Source organism: Cricetulus griseus (genome assembly GCF_003668045.3).
Source record: "Cricetulus griseus strain 17A/GY chromosome 1 unlocalized genomic scaffold, alternate assembly CriGri-PICRH-1.0 chr1_1, whole genome shotgun sequence".
In the NCBI taxonomy this organism is placed as follows: domain Eukaryota; kingdom Metazoa; phylum Chordata; class Mammalia; order Rodentia; family Cricetidae; genus Cricetulus; species Cricetulus griseus.
Genome location: NW_023276807.1, coordinates 187,556,912 through 187,577,441, shown reverse-complemented (window position 1 = coordinate 187,577,441; position 20,530 = coordinate 187,556,912). Strand labels below are relative to the sequence as shown.

Below are 20,530 nucleotides of genomic sequence, written 5' to 3'. Positions count from 1 at the left end.
TACTCTTTATCTCTCTCTGGTCCAGACTGGTCTTTAACTCATGTAGCTGAGAATAACATTAAACTCTTGATCCTTCTGCCTCTACCTTCCAAGTTCTAGGATTACAGACATGTGCCATTGAGGCTGACTCAGACAATATGGCCATTGAGCCATCCCCCACCCCTGCCCTGTGTGTGTATGTGTGTGTATTATTGGGTGTTGAGCACAGGGCTTCATATATTCTAAACTATACCCCCAGCTGACTCTTGCTTTCTGCAGATGTGTTTCATCTTCCTTCTATATGCCAACCACCTTGAGAAGTGAGTCAGCCTCTCAATCCCCATAGCATCTGGCGGCTGAAACCACACAAGGACTGGAGCCTACAGGGACTTGCTCTGTCCTCCTGGGTTACACCTGCAGTCTAGCAGGACTGTAGGCTGTCTCTATGACGGATGTTCTCTCCCTCTACCTTCTCTTTAAATTACTTCCACTCAGAGGAAGAGGGATAAAGAGGCAAAATGGGGCAGTCTTCCTGCTCTTTGTGAAAATCTGGGGGGCTGGGAGTATAGGAGGGGTTAGAAGGGACATCCCCATACTTAACTTGGGTAATAATATAGTCAGAGAAGGCACCTGGAGTGACTCCCCACAATTTTAATCTGATAAAAGCCACAGACATACCAGGTATTATGGCATAGCCTGGTATCTAAGAGTATGGGAAGTTCTAGGACTAACCTGGAGAAAACAGGCCAAACAAAAAGCCACAAAGCCACTCAAGAAGAAACTGTGTGACCCGACCCTTCCTCAGTTCCTTCTTGTGATATCCTTAGGTGCCAGAGAACACAAGTTGAAGTTTGTTGGTCTATCCCAGTCACTCATTTATGTCTAAGAACCTTGAGCTTCCACAAGGTTACAGAGCTGATTAGTGGTCACCATGGTCCATATTCCACCTGTGGTTCCTAAAGGCTCCACACCGCCTTTGGATTGTTACTCTAGTTCCTCTGCCTTCCCACACTATCCCCTCTGACTTGCTTTCCACAAGAAGCTTCTGGGCAAAGATGGAGAGTAAGGTCCTCTGACAACAGGGCATGACAGTTAACCCGGGGTGAGGCAATTCAAGTTGTTGTGCCCTTCAGGGCATCATGGCAGGAAGCTGGCAGGATGGTGGATGTTCTCTGCCAACTGGGAGGAAGCGGAAGCAGTGGGGAAGCTGCAGTAGGCTCCCTGCCACGTCCTGTTGGGAGGCTACCTCAGGTCTGATTCTCAGCACCACGGGGCCAGCTGGTGCTAGAGGAGTCGAAGAGAGTAGGAAGTTTTAATTACTCAAGTTACAGGGAAAGAGGGGAGGAGGGTGAGGAAGGAATAAAGGCAAAATTTAAGATGTAATTTGCAATAATACAATTACAGATTTGGATAATTCTTTCCTGTGTCCAGACAGGGTATAAACGAATCCACGTGGTACCTGGGAATGACAATTCCCTGAGAGCACCCATATTCTTGTATCTGCCTGTCTGGATGGACACGGTTGGGTGAAGCAGGAATTCAGATCTCAGACACACCACTGATTAACTATATATCTGAAAAGGCCTGACTCTTTCTGAGATTATGGTTCTGGAGTCGTTCTGGGATCATAGGACATTTTGGAAGAGTGCTCCAAAGCCACTTGCTTGTCACAGCCTCACGGCTCCAGGTGGAAATCCCTCATGCTCCCAGAATTTTACCCAGGATAGTGTGGAGCTGGTGGTGTCTTTGTCTCTTGGGATTCTTCTGAAAAATCAGAACCAAAAACTGATGCTTTCCCCACAGAATTCTACTCCTCTTCCTTGTTAGAGCTGTTGGACCAGCTTGTGAGCTGGCTCAGGAAGGCTTAAGGAGGTGGGGTCATTCCACTGGGTCCTCTTTAGTGTGTGTGCTCTTCTCTATGGTCCTGACCAGATATTCCACTGGGTTCACTTTATTTGCTGGCATTCTAGCATCTTCAGACTCTGTCCCAGTTCTTGTCTGCCTCCACTAACTGCCTGAGACCAATGACAGCTGGTTTCCAATGGTCCTTATTGTCCCTGGAGGAGGGGCATGTGCTCATCAACCTTTTCATCCTGCCTCTTCTTCTCTTTCCTTGTCCTGTCAGGCAGCTGTGACTTCTAGTCTTTCACAAAGATCTTTGCTTTCTAATTAATCACTCAATCATTGAACAGATACCCTGTTCCAATTATGTGTCAAGCCCTGGCCTGCCCCTGTCAGATTTAGCCTTCTGGAAGAGAGATGTTAATGGAGTAATCTGAATTTGTAGGCTTCTAAGCAGAAAGGAGTACTGTGAGGAACAGACATAGTGAATGCCCCAAAGCCAATGTGCCACAGTGGGAGGATTTGGAAGGCTTCTCAGAGGAGGTGAAGTGTTACAGATTATTCTTCCTGCCAGTCTGGTTCCACAGCCGTGTCAGCCCTAAATGAACACTCAGAGACTTATATTAATTATGAAACTGTTGGCTGATGACTAGGGCTTCTTACAGACTAGCTCTGTCTTAATTATTAACCCATAACTACTAATCTATGTATTTCTACCTGGCCTTATCTTACTGGAGAATGCATGATTCGTGTTCTCTTGGGATCACATGGTGACTCCTCTCTGCCTATACTTTCCAGAATCCTCCTCATCTCCTAGACCCGCCTATCTTTCTGCCCTATGGGCCACAGTGTTTTATTCATCAACCAATAAGAGACACATATGTACAGAAGACATCCCTATCAGTGAAGTTTAAACTAAGAACAGAAGGAACCTAAGAGGCCCTTGGAGAAGGGACGGATGTTGGGTGAGGAAGATGGTTTGATGGGGGCATTTTCTAGGCACATACCATTTTCCTAGTGGTTCTCCATCTTGATGTATAATGGAGACATATTGAAAACGTTAAAAAAATTATGAATGCCCAAGGATGAGGAGTGTGACTCAGTGGCAGAGCACTAATCCAGCATATGCAAATGCCCTGAGTTCCATCCACAGCACTAGAAAAAAGTAAACAAACAAACCTATGGATGCCTGGATGCTTGTATGGAATTGGTTTGGGTGTGACGTAAGCATCAAGGCCTTTAAAAGTCAAGGTGAAGAATCTGGGTATGGTAGTTTAAGCCTGCAATCCCAGCACCTGGGCAACAGAGACAGGAGAATTGCCACCACTTTAAGGCCAGCTTAGGCTATGCAGCAAGTTCCTGGCCAGCATGGACTACAGTGTCCAGGAACATCAAAAAAAAAAAAAAAAAGCCAAGGCAAAACTGGGTAAGTGGTTCTAGTCACTTTGGAGGCTGAGATGGGAGGATTGCTTGAATCCAGGAGTTCAAAACCAGGCTAGGAAATGTAGTAAGACTTCATCTGAAAAATAAAAAAATAAATATGAGTAAAAGTCAAAGCCAAAATGAGAACTACAGACCTAGACATTGCCACAGAGTGCATTTTCTAATCATACTGTTGCAGGATGAGCCCCAACTTTTCTCATTATCCAGAGAGAGAAATGCCCTGAGCAAAAAAAATGCTCTATTTTCTTCCAGGAGAAATAAAAAACCACACAAATTCCTCCACAAATATCCTCTATATTAGAAACTTAAAAGACAGTGAAATGGCTGGGCAGTGGTGCACACCTTTAATCCCAACTCCGGAGGCAGAGGCAGAGGCAGTCGGATCTCTGAGTTCAAGGCCAGCCTGGTCTACAGAGTGATTTTCAGACAGCCAGGGCTACACAGAGAAACCTTGTCTTGAAAAACAAAAGCAAACAAACAAGGCAGTGAAAGTTGGACTAGCAAGGTGGCTCAGTGGGTAAAGGCACTTGTTGCCATGCCTGATGGCTTGAGTTTCATCTACAGGTCTCATAGGGTGGGAGGAGAGAACTAACTCCCCAAAGTTGTCCTCTGACCTCCATTCCTGTGCCCTGGTATACACAACCTCCTCCCCTAAATAAATAAACAATTATTAAAAAATACAGTAAAAGGTTTCTAGCCACTGCATATCCGTGTGCAAGACACCCTTTTCATAATGGTCACAAATAGGGCATGTTCTACAAGAAATATAGAGATAATCAACAGGCAATTTATTAGTTTGGTTCAGCCTCTAGGTGTCACTCTCGGGCCCTCAGGTCCCACAAAACCCTCATCTTTCCCGCAGGTTGTTAGTAATTGAACTACAGACCAGTGTCTACAAGGCAGGATGGAGGAGGAGGGTCATAGCTTAAGGCTGTTTTCCCCTTATTCCTCCACATCATGGCCAGGAGCCTCTCCATCTGCCAGTCATCTGCCTGCACCGTTCACATCTCTTCCTTGCACAGGTTGCTCACATCTCCTGACTTGTTTGGCTCTAGTAACACAACAGTCCGTTGCTTCCTAGGACAACTTGTCATGGGACTCAAAGGAGAAAGAGGACTTCCAGGGCCTCCAGGAAGATGTCTTTGTGGACCCTCTGTGAATGTGAATAACCCCTCCTACGGGGACTCCATGTATGGGCCAGGCTCCCCTCGAGTTCCTGCGGTAAGGCTCTTCAGGACACGGTCCCGGTGGGTGCTGAGGATGCTCTGTACCTGATTGTAGGCCTTTGTGATGTACTTTAGGAAAATACACTTTCCCTTGTTAACAGTGGTTACCCATTTGCTATGGGAAATTGCAAAGTGGGTTCAAAATCAAAAGAAAATAAGCAAACTGTTTGCTAATTTGGATGTGAAGTCATTGAGGGACATTTCCCCACCTTTTACTTTCAGGACTAACTCCAATGTGGTTGAGATTATATTGTGTGAAAGAGCTTGGCTTTGGCTAAGCATGCAGCTCAGTGGTTAGTGCTTGCCTAGTGTGCCCTGAGTTCAACATATAGTACTGCTTGCAATGATTATCATGGTGTATGATTATTGTTGAAGAGTCACTTTCAGATGTCAAATTACTTACCTATGTAATTCATCTTTTAAGCCTTGGCAACATGTTAAGAAACATTTAAATATGTTACATCAAGGTGGATAGTTTTGTTTCAGACTCGGGCATTCTGAACCAGATTGATATGGAGTGGGCCTCCCAACACTACTCCCTATGAGAAGCAAACAGAGTCTGCTCCTCTGGCCCTACCTGACCTGGGGAATCTTTTCTGGACCCTGACCACTATGTTCTCTGGCAGATTTTTGTGGTCAACAGCCAGGAAGAGCTGGAGAAGCTGAACACTCAGAATGCCATCGCCTTTCGCAGAGACCAGCGATCACTGTACTTCAAAGATAGCCTTGGCTGGCTTCCCATCCAGGTACTCTGGGGCAGGCCTGTTGGGCTGTGATCCTCCTGTCCTCAGCCAGGAAAGGGACAGACCTATTAGAAGGGAAGAAAGCTAGACAGTTGGGGCTGGACTGCACTTCTGCTCTGTGCCCGCAGGAGAGCTATGCATCCTGCCTCCCTCGTCTTGTGAGCCTCCTCAGCCCTATCCCCAAACAGAAGCTCATCTTGAACCAGGGTTCCTTATGGGAAAGATGGTCTCTCTTACCCCCTTCCCTGAAGGTAGCTAAAGGATGCTGCCTAGATTCAGGGGATCTGTCCCTTGCTTTGTGGCTGCCTGGGCGTGCCAAGCTCATTAATGGCTGTGTGTTTCTTTGGTCAGCTGACCCCTTTCTATCCTGTGGGTTACACCATAAACCAGCATGGCACCTGTGGGGACGGGGTGCTGCAGCCTGGAGAGGAGTGTGACGACGGTAATCGTGATGTGGGGGATGACTGCATTGGTGAGTGGGGCCCAGCCTGGGGGCCCTGACCTGCTGAGGGGGTGGGGTAAGCCTTGGCTACCTACCAGCTGTGATGGTCTGAGGCAAAGGCAAGGGATAGTGTACCAGGGACTGTTTTGGAGATCCTCTTCCCAATTCCAGGTGGCATGTTAATTCTGCTGTCACCCAAGCATGTCAACAGGGGAGGTGTTCAGGATCATGTCCTCCAGACAGCCCTTCCTGGCCCTCTTTCTTCAAAGCCCTCCTTAGAAGTTTAGAAGATGAAGGTAATGTCCCTCACTTGGGACCCTAGAAAAGCAGAAGGAGAGGCTGAGATGGGATCAGAACTCCTTTTCTAGGTGGACACTAGGTGCAAGCCCTGTCAGTAGAGACGGGCCACCAACGCTGCCTTCAACTCTTGTGATAGTGCTAGGACCTGGCTGTGGAGGGTTTTCAATGACTTGGGTTTTTTGTTTGTTTGTTGTTTTTGTTGTTGTTTCATCTTTTACATAAAGTGATCAGAGCAGGAGGTGAGGTTGAAGTACAGTTTTCATAGTCAAAACAGAGTTCAGCTGCTGGCTGTGTGCCACCCAGCTCATCAAAGACAGCAGCAGAGGACCATTTCCAGCTGAGCCTGGCTCTCTTGACTGTAAGAGACGCTTGACATGTGGCTCATGTCTTCAGGATCCCTCCAGCTGACACATGTGGGTGTTGTCTGGATGTGTTTTGGGGTCAGTGCATTCATCCATGACTTGGTTTGCTGAGAACTGGGAATGTGTGGGCTGTCCTTGTCCTTAGGAGACAGATGACAGACACTGGGTGGGGTTGAGAAGCAGGAGGAGGTTGTTTTTCCTAGTCTAGCTGCACCAGACCCCTGAAGATTTTGGATGACAATCTATTCGGTACTGGCTTTTCCCGGAATCCCTTCAATAGGAGCTGTCACAATCAGAAGAAAGTAGTGAGGTCTCCGTTTCATCTAAAAATGAGGGTGGGTCATGCAATGGTGGCACATTTGGGAAGCTGAGGCAGGTAGATTGCCAAAAGTAAAAAGGGCAGTATGGATTACATAGCAAGACCCTGTGTAGGTGTGTAGGTAGGTGATGGATGGGTGGATGGACCCTACTTCTTGTCTGAAGACAGAGGTCTTCGTGGAGGGCACATGTTCCCTCAGACTGAGCCTAGCGGTAGGTTCCCTCCAGAGCTCTGGCTGGCAGAGGCCTCATCGTGCTCTCTCACAGGGGGTGAGGGGGGGAGGGCTGCTGTTCCAGTACCCTAAGCCTCACCTTACCAACATTCCACAGTAGTTCTATGAAGGGGAGGAAGCACTACCTTCCCAGTTTTACAGATGACACAAAGGATCTTGTCCCCCTGACAAGTAAATGGCAGGTGTGTTGTACAGAGCCCTGGTATGTCAGTGTGACACTTAGTCCAGGGTGAGTCTGAAGCCTTCCAAACATTGGTTCTGAAGTGGTGGAAAGCTCTCGGGACTCCACTGCGCCACACTGACCTTACTGTGTAGGCAAGCCTGCTCCACCCTGTCCCTTCTCAGGGCTATACTTTTTGTCCCCCTAGACTGTCACCGGGCCTACTGTGGAGACGGTTACCGGCACCAGGGCGTGGAGGACTGTGATGGTTCTGACTTTGGCTACCTGACATGCGAGACCTATCTCCCCGGGTAGGGAGGCCTTCCACACTCTTCCAGAATCTCCCCTCCCCTGCTTTCTTCACAGATATTTTTAAGGGTCTTTTATGTTCCTGGTACTTCATAGACACTGAGGTAGGATAGAGTCTTGCTCCCCAACTGATCACATAGTAGTCACAGTCCCCAAGAGGCCTCAGTCAGAGCAGTCTCAGCCATCAGCATCATCCCGGACCAGGTCAGAACAGCAGGTTCCAGGTCTGCTAGTCCCAGTGGTTCCTGGGTTGTGGCTTGGGAGGAAGTAGAGAGGAAGGCAGCGAGTGGGTAACATGAGGGCATTTTACAGACTCCATCTGTCTACCCAGCTGAATTTCCAGAGCACAATGCCTACTTCCCACAAATCTAAATGAGATCAGACCAGAGTTAATATGTAACCTTAGGGATGTAAGACATAGCTCAGCAAGTCTAGATTCAATTCCCAGTTCCTCAAGAAAGGAAAAGGAGGGCCAGCAATATGACACAGTGGGTAAAGACATGTGCCATGCTAGCCTGGTGACCTGATTTTGATCCCACAGAACCTGTGTAAAGGTGGAAGGAGCGAACTGACTCCACAAAGTTGTCCTCTGATCTGCACATGTACACCATGGCACCCTTACCCCCATCACACAGCACACACACACACACACACACACACACACACACACACACACACACACACACACAATCTGGCTGAAGGAGTTGCACATCACCCCAAGACTCCAACCCTGAGTAGGCTCGGCCAGGATCCCACTACATATATGTGTCTGTGTGCACTGCCCATGCCTGAACTAAGGAAGGCTCCTGATAGCCACCTGCTGGATCTTGTCTGACTAAGCTGCTTAACGGCTCCATAGAGTCATAGTGTCAGCATCTGAAATGGAGTTAACATTAGAGCCTGGGGCTTATTCACTTGCTCACCAGGGCTACTCCTGTGATCTCTAGAAGCTTCCAAGAGGCAGCTGTGAGAGTGTATGGATTATCATTTGCATTTGCAGATGTGTAGAGTATACTGTCCAACATGGTAGCCTCTGTTCCACGTATCTATTTGATTTTAAAATCATTAATGTTTTTAATTCAGGTCTTCAGTCACACTTGCCAAATTTCAAGAGCTCAGCATCCGTACCAAGCCAATGCTGCCCGTTGGGGCACAAACAGCGGACATTTATATTAGTACTGAGTGATCTCACAGGCAGCCCTGGACACCCTGAGGCATTGAGAAGGGGGTGACTGTGTCACAGATGCTGTGTTAACATCGGAGCTAACCGTACCTCCCACTGTAGCCTCTCTGCTGGCGCTTTATGTGGAAATCTCCAGAAACCCATCTCACCCTCCCTGAGGCTCACACCCCGAATGAGGCAGAAAAGCTTTCCTAGACCTTGGTGCTCAGTGAGGGGCGCGGTTGTTTAATGCAGTTGAAACACCAGTTATTTTTTAGAATGTGCTTTTCCCTGTCCACCATGATGTCTGCTGTCTCTGCCCTGATCAGTGTCTTTGTCTCCCTCAGATCATATGGAGACCTTCGGTGCACCCAGTACTGCTATATCGACTCCACACCCTGCCGTTACTTCACGTGAGGGGCTCAAGGAACAGGTGGGCTGCAGCCCATGTAACTGGTGGCTGTATCTCTGCCCTGCACAAGCTGGCTTTACTTTCTCTTGGGCCAGTGTCCACTGACCTTCATGTGACAAAATAAGGATACACTCTTGCTGCTAAGACATGCTTTGGACTCAGTTTTACTGGAAGAGTTTTGGACCACTGCATCCTGTCTTAATTAAAAGAACCAGAACCCTTCTACTGTCCACCCTGGGGACTACCCTCTGCTCCCCGCACATCATCTGGCCAAACAGCTGGCTGTAATGCCTTATGTCTTCTGGAAAGATGCTGGCTCAGGCCATGAACTTGGCTTAACACTGTTAGACAGACGGGAATCGGCAGGGCTCCTGTGTTTTGTTCTGCTCTCATATCTGGGTTTGGGAAAGCTGGTGCACAGGCTTCCACGCCCTTCAGACCTCCGAGCACAGCTGTTCTCGTCCAAGACAGTCAGCTGTTAGGCCTGTCAAGATTTAAGAACTACAAGACAGGAGGTGAGCATATTCTCTTGGTGCAGCTCCCAGCTTCAGACCTGCTGAGCGACCCTTCAATTGGCCAGAGCCTGATCTACTTCATGTGGAGTTGGAAGTACTGAGAAAGCCACGTGATCCAAACTCACTCCCAAGAAAAGGGTGGAGACTCAGCTGAGTTGCTTTGCCCCATGAACCATATCAGAACAGAAACCTTCCTCTTCTTGACGTTCTTGAAGGGACAGTGGTTATAGCTTTAAATCCCAGGTGTCATCTTGGCCTCTATCTTGACAGTACCCTTCACAACCATGTCTTGTGTGAGAGACTCACTCCACACACCCTTACCAGGGCAGGTGCTGGTGTTTTCTCATGCTGGCTTCCCTGGTCTAGGGCTCTACTGTCGAGTCCTTGCTGTCTGCTGTCTGCTGGAATGGCCCTGTGAGGCTCATCCATGCCTGCATCTTGTACACCCTTGTGTTTCTCCTTGTGTACCTGACCTCTTCCTTTTTCCTGGGATTCACTTTTCCTTAACACTGCCTATCTGAGAACTGCCTTTCCCATATTTCCTGAGTGGGGTTTGGCTCTATTTTGGAAAGACATTTCTTTTTGTTCCTCTCCCCAATACATACACTTATTTGTCACCATATAGGCTGTCCCCCTGGGCTGTTATACAAAGCTCTTCAGTGAGCCTAAGTCTTGGGAACTCAGTAGACAGCACCTTTTTTTACCCAGCAAGTCAGAACTGTGAACTGTATTTCCTGAGAGAAATTAACCGGAGGCTGTGTCTTCGCAGGCAGGCATTTATGCTATTTATATTACATTACTACTCTGGGGCTTCTGGGCAGGCGAGCAAGGAATAAAGGTAATTCCTGGCTGTGGTCCACTCTCCTTTGGGTGCTGGGGTCAATGCTTACTGATCTTGGATGGGGTGGAGAGGTTGGGTTCAGTTCTGCTTCCTGAACTCTCAGATGGCTGGATTTTTTTTTTTTAGCACGCAGCTTCTTTGAGGGTAATGGAGAAAACTGATGTCCAGAGAGGTGTGAGACTTGCCAAAGACAACCATGCCCAGACCTGTTAGCTCAATCCTGGCTCTCACCTTGCTTGAGGACCTGTGGGGTGGAGACCTAGTGGCACTTGTAGATCTGTTAAGACACATTCTGTCCTGAGTCCCACACTGTGGGACATTTGCTGCCTTAGGCGACTTGAGGCTCTTCACAGGTGACCACATGCCCATATGTGCCGGTTAAATGTCCCTTGAGGTAATTTTTTAGGCAGCATGGAGCTAGATGAGGGGCTACAGTGTGGAGAGAAGAACAAAGGAGGATACTCTCCGAGTTCGCACCTGGTACAGCACCTCTCCCAGAGTTAGTCAGCTTCCAACTCTGCCAGCTTGCCTGTGCAGATGCTGTTCTATAACCTGATGGGGCATTCCCCAGAGATGGTGAGAGAGTCCCTCAACTGTCCCCGAGGCTGTCATATGAGTCGTTGAGATTAGGACTAGCTCTTCAGAGGTATGGTGGCAACTAAATGAGGTTAGGCCAGCCACAGGGTGGTATTTATTGAGTCACCACTGAGGTGTCCAGTGGTGGGTAGACAGTGTTCAATGAAGGCCCCGCTTTCATTTTCTGGCCTCCTCTCTGCTGCCAGAATCTCTTCCGCTAATATGAGCTTCATCTGCTCCCCAGCATGACCCAGAGGAGTGGAGAACAACTGTCCCTCAGGCTCTCAACACCAGGCCCCTCGTTAAATCCAGCCTTTAGACTACTCAGCCTGTTTTGGGTCTCAGGCCTGTTTTAAAACAGCCAGAGATATGGTGTCTGCTGAGTCCATCAGAACTGAGTTCCTGAACCCATGATGGCAAAGGTTACAATATTACACTTAGCTTATCCTCTGAGAATTCTCCAGAAACATAATGGCTACTTGGCTGACTGCTGAGGAGCAAGAATAGGGTTAGGATGCTGTTTAGTTTCCTTTCCAGTTACTCTGATAAAATACCCTGGCAAAGACAGTTTTGGGGGTGGCATGGGGTGGAGCAGTGAGATGGTTCAACAGGTAAAGGGGGAGGTAGAACTGACATGCTGTTCTCTGAGCCCCACACATATACCACTGCATTATGCACACACACACTTATACACAGAGGATAAACAGTAACTCTCATTTTAAAATATTTTCAGAGAAGAGCTTAGCAGAGAAAGGGTTTGTTTTTACTTAACAACTATAGGCTACAGTCCATCATTGTGAAAAAGTCAAGATGGCGGAAGTGGAAGCAGCTAGTTACATCACATCCACACTTGAGTGCAGAGAGAAATGAGTTACTGTGTGCATACTTACTGCTCAGTGGGCTGACTCTTCACATACTGATGGCATAAGCTAGACAATACCCCAAAGACAGTCTCTCATCAAAATTCCTCTTCCAAGGTGACTCAAGATGATGCCAGGCTGACAAAGCTAACACAGATGCAAACACCCTCCATCCCAGGGGCCATTACTTTGGATCTTCTCCTTTTGATAGGGCATCAGCCACTTGCAGTAGATGTTCAGGAAGACTGTGCATACCCGGTCTCTATAGAGGTTCCATTAGGCCTATTAAGAGAGGCTGGCTCACAGGGCTCCAGAAAGATGGGGAAGAATTTAGGGGGAGGGAAAGGAGATTGAATTTCCACATTTAGATTATTATTTACTGGTATGGAGCTAATAAATTACCTACTTAGAGAGCCAGCAGTGTTTTTCTTTCTCCCTTAAGACTGGTTACATGAGCTGATCTGGGGAACCTGTTTGGACCACAGCCCTTCTTACAAAATAGGAAAAAGGACAAAGGTTCTTATGTTGCTGCAAGTCACTTCTCAGTGTGTCCCACCCAGGAAAACCCACCAACATAGGTCCCTTGCCTTGCAGGGAGACAGACAGAACACTAGAACAAAGGCAGCTCTTCAAGCCAAGACAGAGGGGACAGGATTTGGGGAAAGATGCATGTAAACTGTAAATTGGACAGTGATGAGCTAGGCTCTGAGCACAACAGGCTACACCAAAGGGATTGACATCAGGCACCATGGCAAAGTGGGTGCAGGCCATGGTTCTTTGGAGACTCTGGAGTTGAGATGAATATGGAGTGTTATACCTGGAACCCTGCCAGGAATTAGCTGGGAGATCAGTCAGGCTGTGGAGGGCCAGACAAGCACCAGGACCTGAGTCCTGAGTGCTATCCCCAGAATCAATATTCTAAAGAAAGCTGGGCATGGGGGTGTGCATTTGTAACACCATCACCCTGAGCTGGATAGATGGCTCAGCAGTTAAGAGTATGGGCTACTCTTCTAGAGGACCTGGGTTCAATTCCCAATACCCACATGGCAGTTTACATCTCCTGTCTATAACACCAGCTTCAGGGTTTCTGACACCTCACACAGATAGACATGTGGTTAAAACACCAATGAACATAAAATAGAAGTAAATTATATATGTAAAAAACATCACCAAGGAGCCAAGGAGGCAGATACAGGTGGAGCCCTGGGCTCAATGGGCAGCCATTAGCCTAGCCTACTTGGTGAGTTCCAGGCCAGTGAGATATCCTGTCTCAAAAAAAAAAAAATAAAAAAAATAAAGAGGAACAACTATTCAACACCTGAGGTGGCGTCCTTTACCTTTCACACACATATATTTGCATGTGCACATACATACATACATGTAGAGTGAAGGAGGGAAAGGAAAAAAACAGAGAGGGACAGGGAGAGGGAGACAGACAGATAGACGACAGACAGACAGACAGACACACAAACACACACACAATAGGGGGTGCAATTCCATGTGTAGGTTAGAAGTTGAAACTTCTTTTCTGTGGCAGCATGACCCTTGAGGGGCAGTTCTCTCAGGCAACAGTGGGATGCTCCATTCATACTGATTGACTTTCAGGGCACAAAGAACTAACAGCCTGCGAGTTCAGTCATGGAGACTGGCAGTGAGAAAAGTGTCAGGTGATGGTAGTAACAAAGCAAGCCTGGAAATGTCCCTGAAAATGAAGCAGCAGCCACTCAGGAAAGGAGACCACTTGGAATTGAGGTGACAACACCTTGGGAGAAATATCACTTTCCGTTCATTCCGTAGCTGGCTTCGTGGTGTCTGATGAATGGCAGGGACATAAGATGGCTTTGATGTTTCCTGGGCTGAAGTTTTACACTTCAGTACTGAACTGGCTTTTGAGCATTTCATTAGTGAGAGGCCCCTGTTCTGCCCAGCTGACTCCGGGGGACACAGTCTGTCAGGTTAGCCCAGGACTCCTCACTACTCAGCTGTAAAGTAGACATGTGTAAGCGAAGCATGGTCTCTGGAGAAAGCCTAGCAACTAGTACTTAGGGAAAGCAGTAGAACATACTTCTGAGTATTTCCTGAGACACACAATTATCAACCAACCTAACAGGGACATGGAGAGCACACTGGGTACCTTGATGGGGAACCTCCAAAGCTCATCATGATAGACAGGTCAGCCTATGCGCCAGTGACTGCTCCCAGGAATCCAGCCCCATCCATCTCCTGTAGTAGAGCAGGCCGGTTTAAATCATCTGTGAAGTTCAGTTCTTCCACCTGTGTGGACAGAGCAGGTCCTGGGTCAGGGCTCTCATCCCAACATTAATTACACACGTGCCCAGATGTTCCGGGAGCAAAGGCTACTCAGCATATGACACGAGAGTGAAGCTGGGTGTGGTAGTGTGATCCCAAAACTTGGGAGACTGAGGCAGGAGGATCATGACTTCAGTCCATCTTAGGCTACATAGCAAGTTCAAAGCCATTCAGATCCACATGGTCAAGTCCTCATTTCAGAGCGATAGAATAAGGGAGCCCCACATTCGCCAACTCTACCAAGCTTTGCAGAGGAAGTAAGCCCACACTGCCTTTATCTGAGGGACTCCCTTCTGAGGGTCCACCTTGACTTCTTCCCAGTCCCAGACAACTCTCCAAGAACCACAATCTTAGTGAAGGAAGAGAGTGGTTCCTGCCCATTTCTCCTAGCTTCTGTAGGTGTGAATGGGGTCACTTGTGATACTTTCTGTTGCAAGACTCTGCACCAGTTTCCAATGGTGCAGCTGAGGCAGAAGTGAGTGAAAAGAGGGGCTAGGGGCTGGGGCTTTAAATATATATTCATTACAGCCATGAAGTCTTGGCTTCCTCCTCTTGAATGGGGAGGGGCTGCTTTGACCAAAGGAATATTATGACTTCCTCAGGTTAGGGCATAGGTCACACAGCTTCTCAGAACATACCTAGAGGGAGCAAGTTTTGTCAGAAGGAATCCGACTCCCCTGAGATGGTTGTGCAAGGCCATACAGGCCTTGTGCCTGATGGACCCAGATGACCTGCCTCCCAGCCATCCCTACCCAGGTACCAGAGAAATAAATGAAGCCACAGAAGCAGTGCTGCCTAGCCAAGTGTGGTCCCTAACCTTAACCAATAGAACCCATGACATAAAATGGTTGTTGCTTTAATCTGCTCAGTTTTGGGTGGTTTATAATTGATTGTCAACTTGGCAGGATCTAGAACCACCTTGGAGACACCTGTCTGGCTACATCTGTGAGGCATTGTCCAGATTATGTTAAACTGAGGTAGAAAGACTCATCCTAAGTGTGGACAGCACCATCCATTCCACAGGCAGGTCTCCTGTGTTGCATAATCAGGAGAAAGCTAGCTGAACACCAGCATTCATCCCTGTTTGCTGGCTGTAGATGCAAAGTGGCCAGCTGCCTCCAGCTCCCGCTGCAGTGACTTCCTCTAACATAGACTGTAACCTTGATTTGTAAGCCAAAATAAACTCATTATCCATGAGGTGACTTTGTCATCTTATTTTATCATAGCAACAGGGAAAGTAACTGATGTGAATGCCATCATGTTTTGATAGGGATTGGGCTGATCTGTAAATTGCTTTGCATAGAACGGACATTTCAGCAGTATTAACTCTTCCAACCCACCAACAAAGGCATCTTTCTATGTCTTTGCATCTCTACACAGTTCACCTGTGCTGTGAGATTTTTGTTTCAGAGATCTTTGGTTAACTTTTTCCTACTTTTTCTGTAGCTTTGATGACACCCCCCCCACACACACACACAGGCTCACACATACACACATCACTGTGTTTGTGATTTCTAATCATTTGCTGTTGGCCTTAGCAGTGCTTCTAATTTTTGAGTGTCGATTTTGTACCTCTGCTAAATTCCTCTTATTAGTTCTAATATTCTTGGGTGGTATTTGGGGAAGACTTGCACATAAGATCATATCATCTACACCGAGAGGAAACCTTTTTTACCTTTCCCATTGGTGTGCTCTTCCCTCCTCTTGACTCCTTGCTATAGCCAGGACTCACAGAACTTTGTTGAATGAAAGTGGTGAGAAGAGACATCCTTGTCTTGTTCCCAAACTCAGGATGCTCTCAGCTCCTCTCCAAACGATGCCCTTGAATTTATCCCCCACTTTCCACCTGCTGGTTATTAAGGGGATTTATCACCATACGTGGCTCTTCGTGGTGCTAGGGATTAAACTTAGGAGGTCATGCATGCTAGGCAACCACACTAGCAACTAAGCTACATCCCCACTTCCCTATTAACTTGAGTCCTCAGCAAGAGCAGTGTGCATTCTGGACACCAACTCACAGAGATCCCCCTGCCTCTGCTGCTTGAGCACTGGGATTAAAGGTGTGCACCTCCATGCCTTGTTAAAAAAATGTGCCTTTGAATAACCAATAGACAAAGAAGAAATCAAGGAGAAAATTAAACTATTTCCCTGAAACAGGCTGGTGGTGTAGCTCTGAGTACAGCACTTGCCCTGCATCTATAAGGCCGAGGGGTCAATCCCTAGCAAAAGAGAAAAAAGGAGTGGATACTTTTTCAAATTAAAAATGTTATTATTTATTGCGGGGGTGGGGGAGCCATGAGTGTATACATTGGAAGACAACTGTGAGAATCCCATTTTTATGCACCATGATTACCATATTAGGACATATGTTTGCATAACTACTTAATTTTTTATTTTAAATTGTGTGTGTGTGTGTGTGGGTCTGTGTATTGGTACACACATGTGGATGTGGGTGACCACAGAGGCAAGAGGTGTCAGATCACTCTGGAACTGGAGTTACAGGCATGGCAAGCCACTGAATGCGAGTGCTGGAAGACAGACTCAGGTCTCTGTATGAGCAGTAGTGTGCCTTCAACCCCTGAGCCAGTTCAGTTAGGCATTATTATCCTTATTGATATTTTCTTCTTACTCATTGACATCTTTGAATTTTCTTAATGTTTTATTTATTTATTTTTGTGTGTGTGTGTGTGTGTGTGTGTGTGTGTGTGTGTGTGTGTGTGTGCTTTGTCTCCATGTACACCTGTGTACAGTGAGCATGCAGTTCCTGCAGAGTCCAGAACAGGGCGCAAGATCCCCTGAAACTGGAGTTAACCCAGCTGCTATGTCATGACTGGGAACTGAACCATGGTTCTCTTAACTGTGGAGACAGCTCTCCAGCCCTCTGTCATTTTTTGTTCAGCCTGAGAGAAGTCTCCTAGTATCTCTCTCAGACAAGATCTCAGGCTGAACTCAAACTCACTATGCAGTTGATGACCAGGAACCCCTGTGACAGTGTAACAGGTCTTGTAGAGCTGCTACAGCAGAGGCAGATTCTCTCAGCGTGTGTCTCCACTCTTTCTCATGCCATTTTCTCTTGCTCTGTATGCAGATCAGATTTTTGTCAACTTGGCACAAGCTAGTGTCATCTGGGAAGAAGGAACCCCAACTGAGAAAATGCCTCCATCAGAATGGTCTATAGGCAAGTCTGAAGGGCATTTTCTCAATTAGTGATTGACATGGGAGGGCCCAGCCCACTGTGGGAGGTGCCACACCTAGGCAGGTGATCCTGGGTTGTATAAGAAAGCAAACTGAGCAAGTTATGGTAAGTCAGTAAGCAACATTCCCCATTGGTCTGTTTTCATCAGTGCCTGCCTCCTGGCTCCTGCTGTGCTTGAGTTCTGGCCTTGACTTCCCTCAGTGATGGACTGTGATGGGGATGTGTAAGCCACTCGCTCCTTCCAAGTTGCTCTTGGTCATGATCTTTGCTTCAGCAACAGAAAGCAAACAAGGGCAGTCTAAGGTTTCTACTGAGAAGCTGGCTGCCAGGGGTGAATGTTGTTTTTCTCTTGTGGCCTAAGAATCCTCTCTTTCCCCTGTGAGGTTGTTTTTAAGATGTCTAGGGCTGCACTGGGTGGTGGTAGCATATGCCTTTAATCCTAGCACTCGGGAAGCAGAGGCAGGTGGATCTCTGTGAGTTCGAGACCAGCCTGGTCTACAAGAGCTAGTTCCAGGACAGCATCCAAAGCCACAGAGAGCCCCGTCTCGAACCCCCCCCCCCAAAAAAAAAATATGTCTAGGGCCTGTAATCTCAGCACCTAAGAGGCTATAGTGAGGCCAGTCTGGGCTATATGATGAGTTCCAGGCTATCTTGGGCTGCAATGTGAGACCTGCTTTTAAGAACTAAACAAGCACTCCAGCTTGGTAGGTTAATTTCAGATCTTCACCTCTCCTGTCTCATTCCAGCTTCACAGCAGAATACCTGGCGCAGTCTTCCTTCCCCTCATGCACCCATCTCCAATGGATCCCACAGATATCCCCTCCCCCACTCATTGTCCCAGCCTCCAACTCCAGCAGGCTCTCCCTGGGAAGCCTCAGGTACTCTGACCGGAGAGACAGAATCCCAACTGCCTATTTCTTGTCATACAATGAAGCTTCCAGTACCAGGATTGGGTTACATCTAATTGAGTTGTTGGCCAAAGGGCTTCCATGGGAATCTCCAAATAACCCAGGCTGTTGCTAAGACTATAGATTGCTCCCCTCAAACTGGCAAGTTCCCATTGTTGAAGACAACACCCATATTGAACATGGAGATGTAGAGCTGCTGCCTACATAGAGCCTTCACCCCTGTGTTCTGGCATCTTTGTTTGTTATAGGAAGACATTCTACATGCTATCAAAAGTAACACCAAATTAGCCACCTCTATATAATGGTGTCCTGCCTACAAAACATGCTAGAGCAATGGTGGCATAAAGCTTGTGGGAGTAACCAAAAACTGGTTTGACTTAAGGTCCACTCCATGAGATGTATCCAACATAGATTGAGTGACCAAGAACCTGAGACTAGACAGCTCTGGAACCAAGGTAAAACCAAATGCTACTGTTCTAAACAACCCCCCCCTTCCTCCCCCCCAGAAAGTATCAATCAAATGATTCCTAATGGCCAGGGGGTGGTGGCATACAACCTTAATCCTGGCTAAAGCAGAGGCAGAGGGGGCAGGAGCAGGGGCAGGGGCAGGGGCAAAGACAGAGGCAGAGGTATGGTATTTTTACTGTCACTTATAACTGCTGGAAGAGGAAATACTAGTTTTTTCCCCCCAATGGAGTGACACTGGGTATATCAAACACTCCAGAACTAGCCTCATGTTTAGGAGTAGGTGACCAACATATGATAGACTACACAGTTTTTTATGTGTGCTTTTATCTTGTTACAGTTTAGTGTCTTTTGTTTATTTTCTTTCTTTTTGGGTATTGTTTTGTTTTCCTGGTTTTGAGAGTTTTTGTTGTATTGGGCTTTTGTTATTTGAGAAAGAACTTCAAGTTGGGTGGGTAGGGTTGGGGAGATGATCTGGAAAGACCTAGGAGAAAGGAAAATATGATCAAAATATATTTAAATTAAAATTTTTCTAAAGTAATAAAAATAAAACAAATAAAAAGAAAGGAAGGAAATGTCAGGCCCTGCATGGGCCAGTTTCAAGGTCCATGCCACCCCTGGTGACGATGCATGCTCAAACAGGAGTCTGTCTTGCTGAGTAAAGGACAATTCTAGACCACTATCTGCAAGCACTGGGCTGGAACAGATGGTAGAAGAGGTCCCTTAACGAGCAAAGCTGGTAGCAATCTGGTCTTATCTGAGGTCAGTCATAATGATTGCAACACTTCAGGAGGGAGCAGATACTCACTCAAGGCCTGATGCCCAAGCAGGTTTTAGGCTCTGAGCTTTGGCCTCTGCACAGTGCATCATTTCTGATCCATGGTTGACTTGGCACTGGGCTCTGAGACAAAGCCCTGTGTTTTGATGCCCTGTTCTCCAGAATGAAGTCAGTTCTGTCCCTACTCTGCTGCTGAGGCTGTAGGGGGTCTCAACGGCCTGCCCTAAACTAGTCTTAGACATGTATTCTTCAGGTTAGACATGTAGTCTGGCAGTTAAGTGTCAAGGTGCACAGGTTTTAGAGGGGTGCAGGTGCCCTGGCACCAGGTTTTAGTGTACAACGGGATTTACTGCATTCCCCTCCCTCAAGTGGGAAATGCCTTTCTCCATGCCCACTGCTCGGGGTCCCACAAACAGACCAAGTATCTTCACTTAACTATTGGTGTAAAGAAGGTATTAGTATATAGGGTTCTTTTACTAAATGACTTTATAAAAGTCTGCCGTCTTTATGGGTTCTTCCATAAAGCATTATCTAACATGCCACAAATAGTGTTTTATTTCAAATGGCAGCCTACAAAATTGGAAAAGAATTTTACTGGCTACATATCCAATAGAGGGCTAATATAAAAAATATATAAAGAACTAAAAATAACTGTACATCTAGAAAATAACCCAATTAACCTGTCAGAATGGCTAAAATCAAAAACACCAATGACAGTTTATGCTGGAGAGGATGTGGAGAAGGGGGAACTCCTCCACTGCTGGTGGGAGTGACAACTTGTACAGCCACTTTGGAAATCTGTATGGCAATTCCTCAAGATTATGGGAATCAGTCTACCACAAGATCCAGAAATTCTACTCTTAGGCATATACCCAAAAGAAGCACATTCATACAAGGACATCTGTTCAACCATGTTCATAGCAGCACTATTTGTAATAGCCAGAATCTGGAAACAACCTAGATGCCCCTCAACTGAAGAATGAATAGAGAAAATGTGGTACATTTACACAATGGAGTACTACTCAGTGGGAAAAAAAAAAGCAATGGAATCTTGAAATTCGCAGGCAAATGGATGTAACTAGAAGAAACCTTTCTGAGCGAGGTAACCCCGTCACAAAAAGACAGGCATCGTATTACTCACTCATATGTG

The 20,530-nt window shown here is 46.9% G+C and overlaps 1 protein-coding gene across 1 annotated transcript in view; it reads left to right on the top strand.

Moving 5' to 3' along the window:
• The window catches only part of Colq (collagen like tail subunit of asymmetric acetylcholinesterase), a 57,334-nt gene extending 47,038 nt beyond the window's left edge, over positions 1-10,296 (top strand). The window contains exons 14-18 of the mRNA XM_027389507.2: positions 4,346-4,485; positions 5,117-5,236; positions 5,585-5,705; positions 7,257-7,359; positions 8,867-10,296. Coding sequence (XP_027245308.1) covers positions 4,346-4,485; positions 5,117-5,236; positions 5,585-5,705; positions 7,257-7,359; positions 8,867-8,936 — 554 coding nt within the window. The 3' untranslated portion in view covers positions 8,937-10,296. The remainder of the gene's footprint in view (positions 1-4,345; positions 4,486-5,116; positions 5,237-5,584; positions 5,706-7,256; positions 7,360-8,866) is intronic.
• The last annotated feature ends 10,234 nt before the right edge of the window (positions 10,297-20,530 follow it).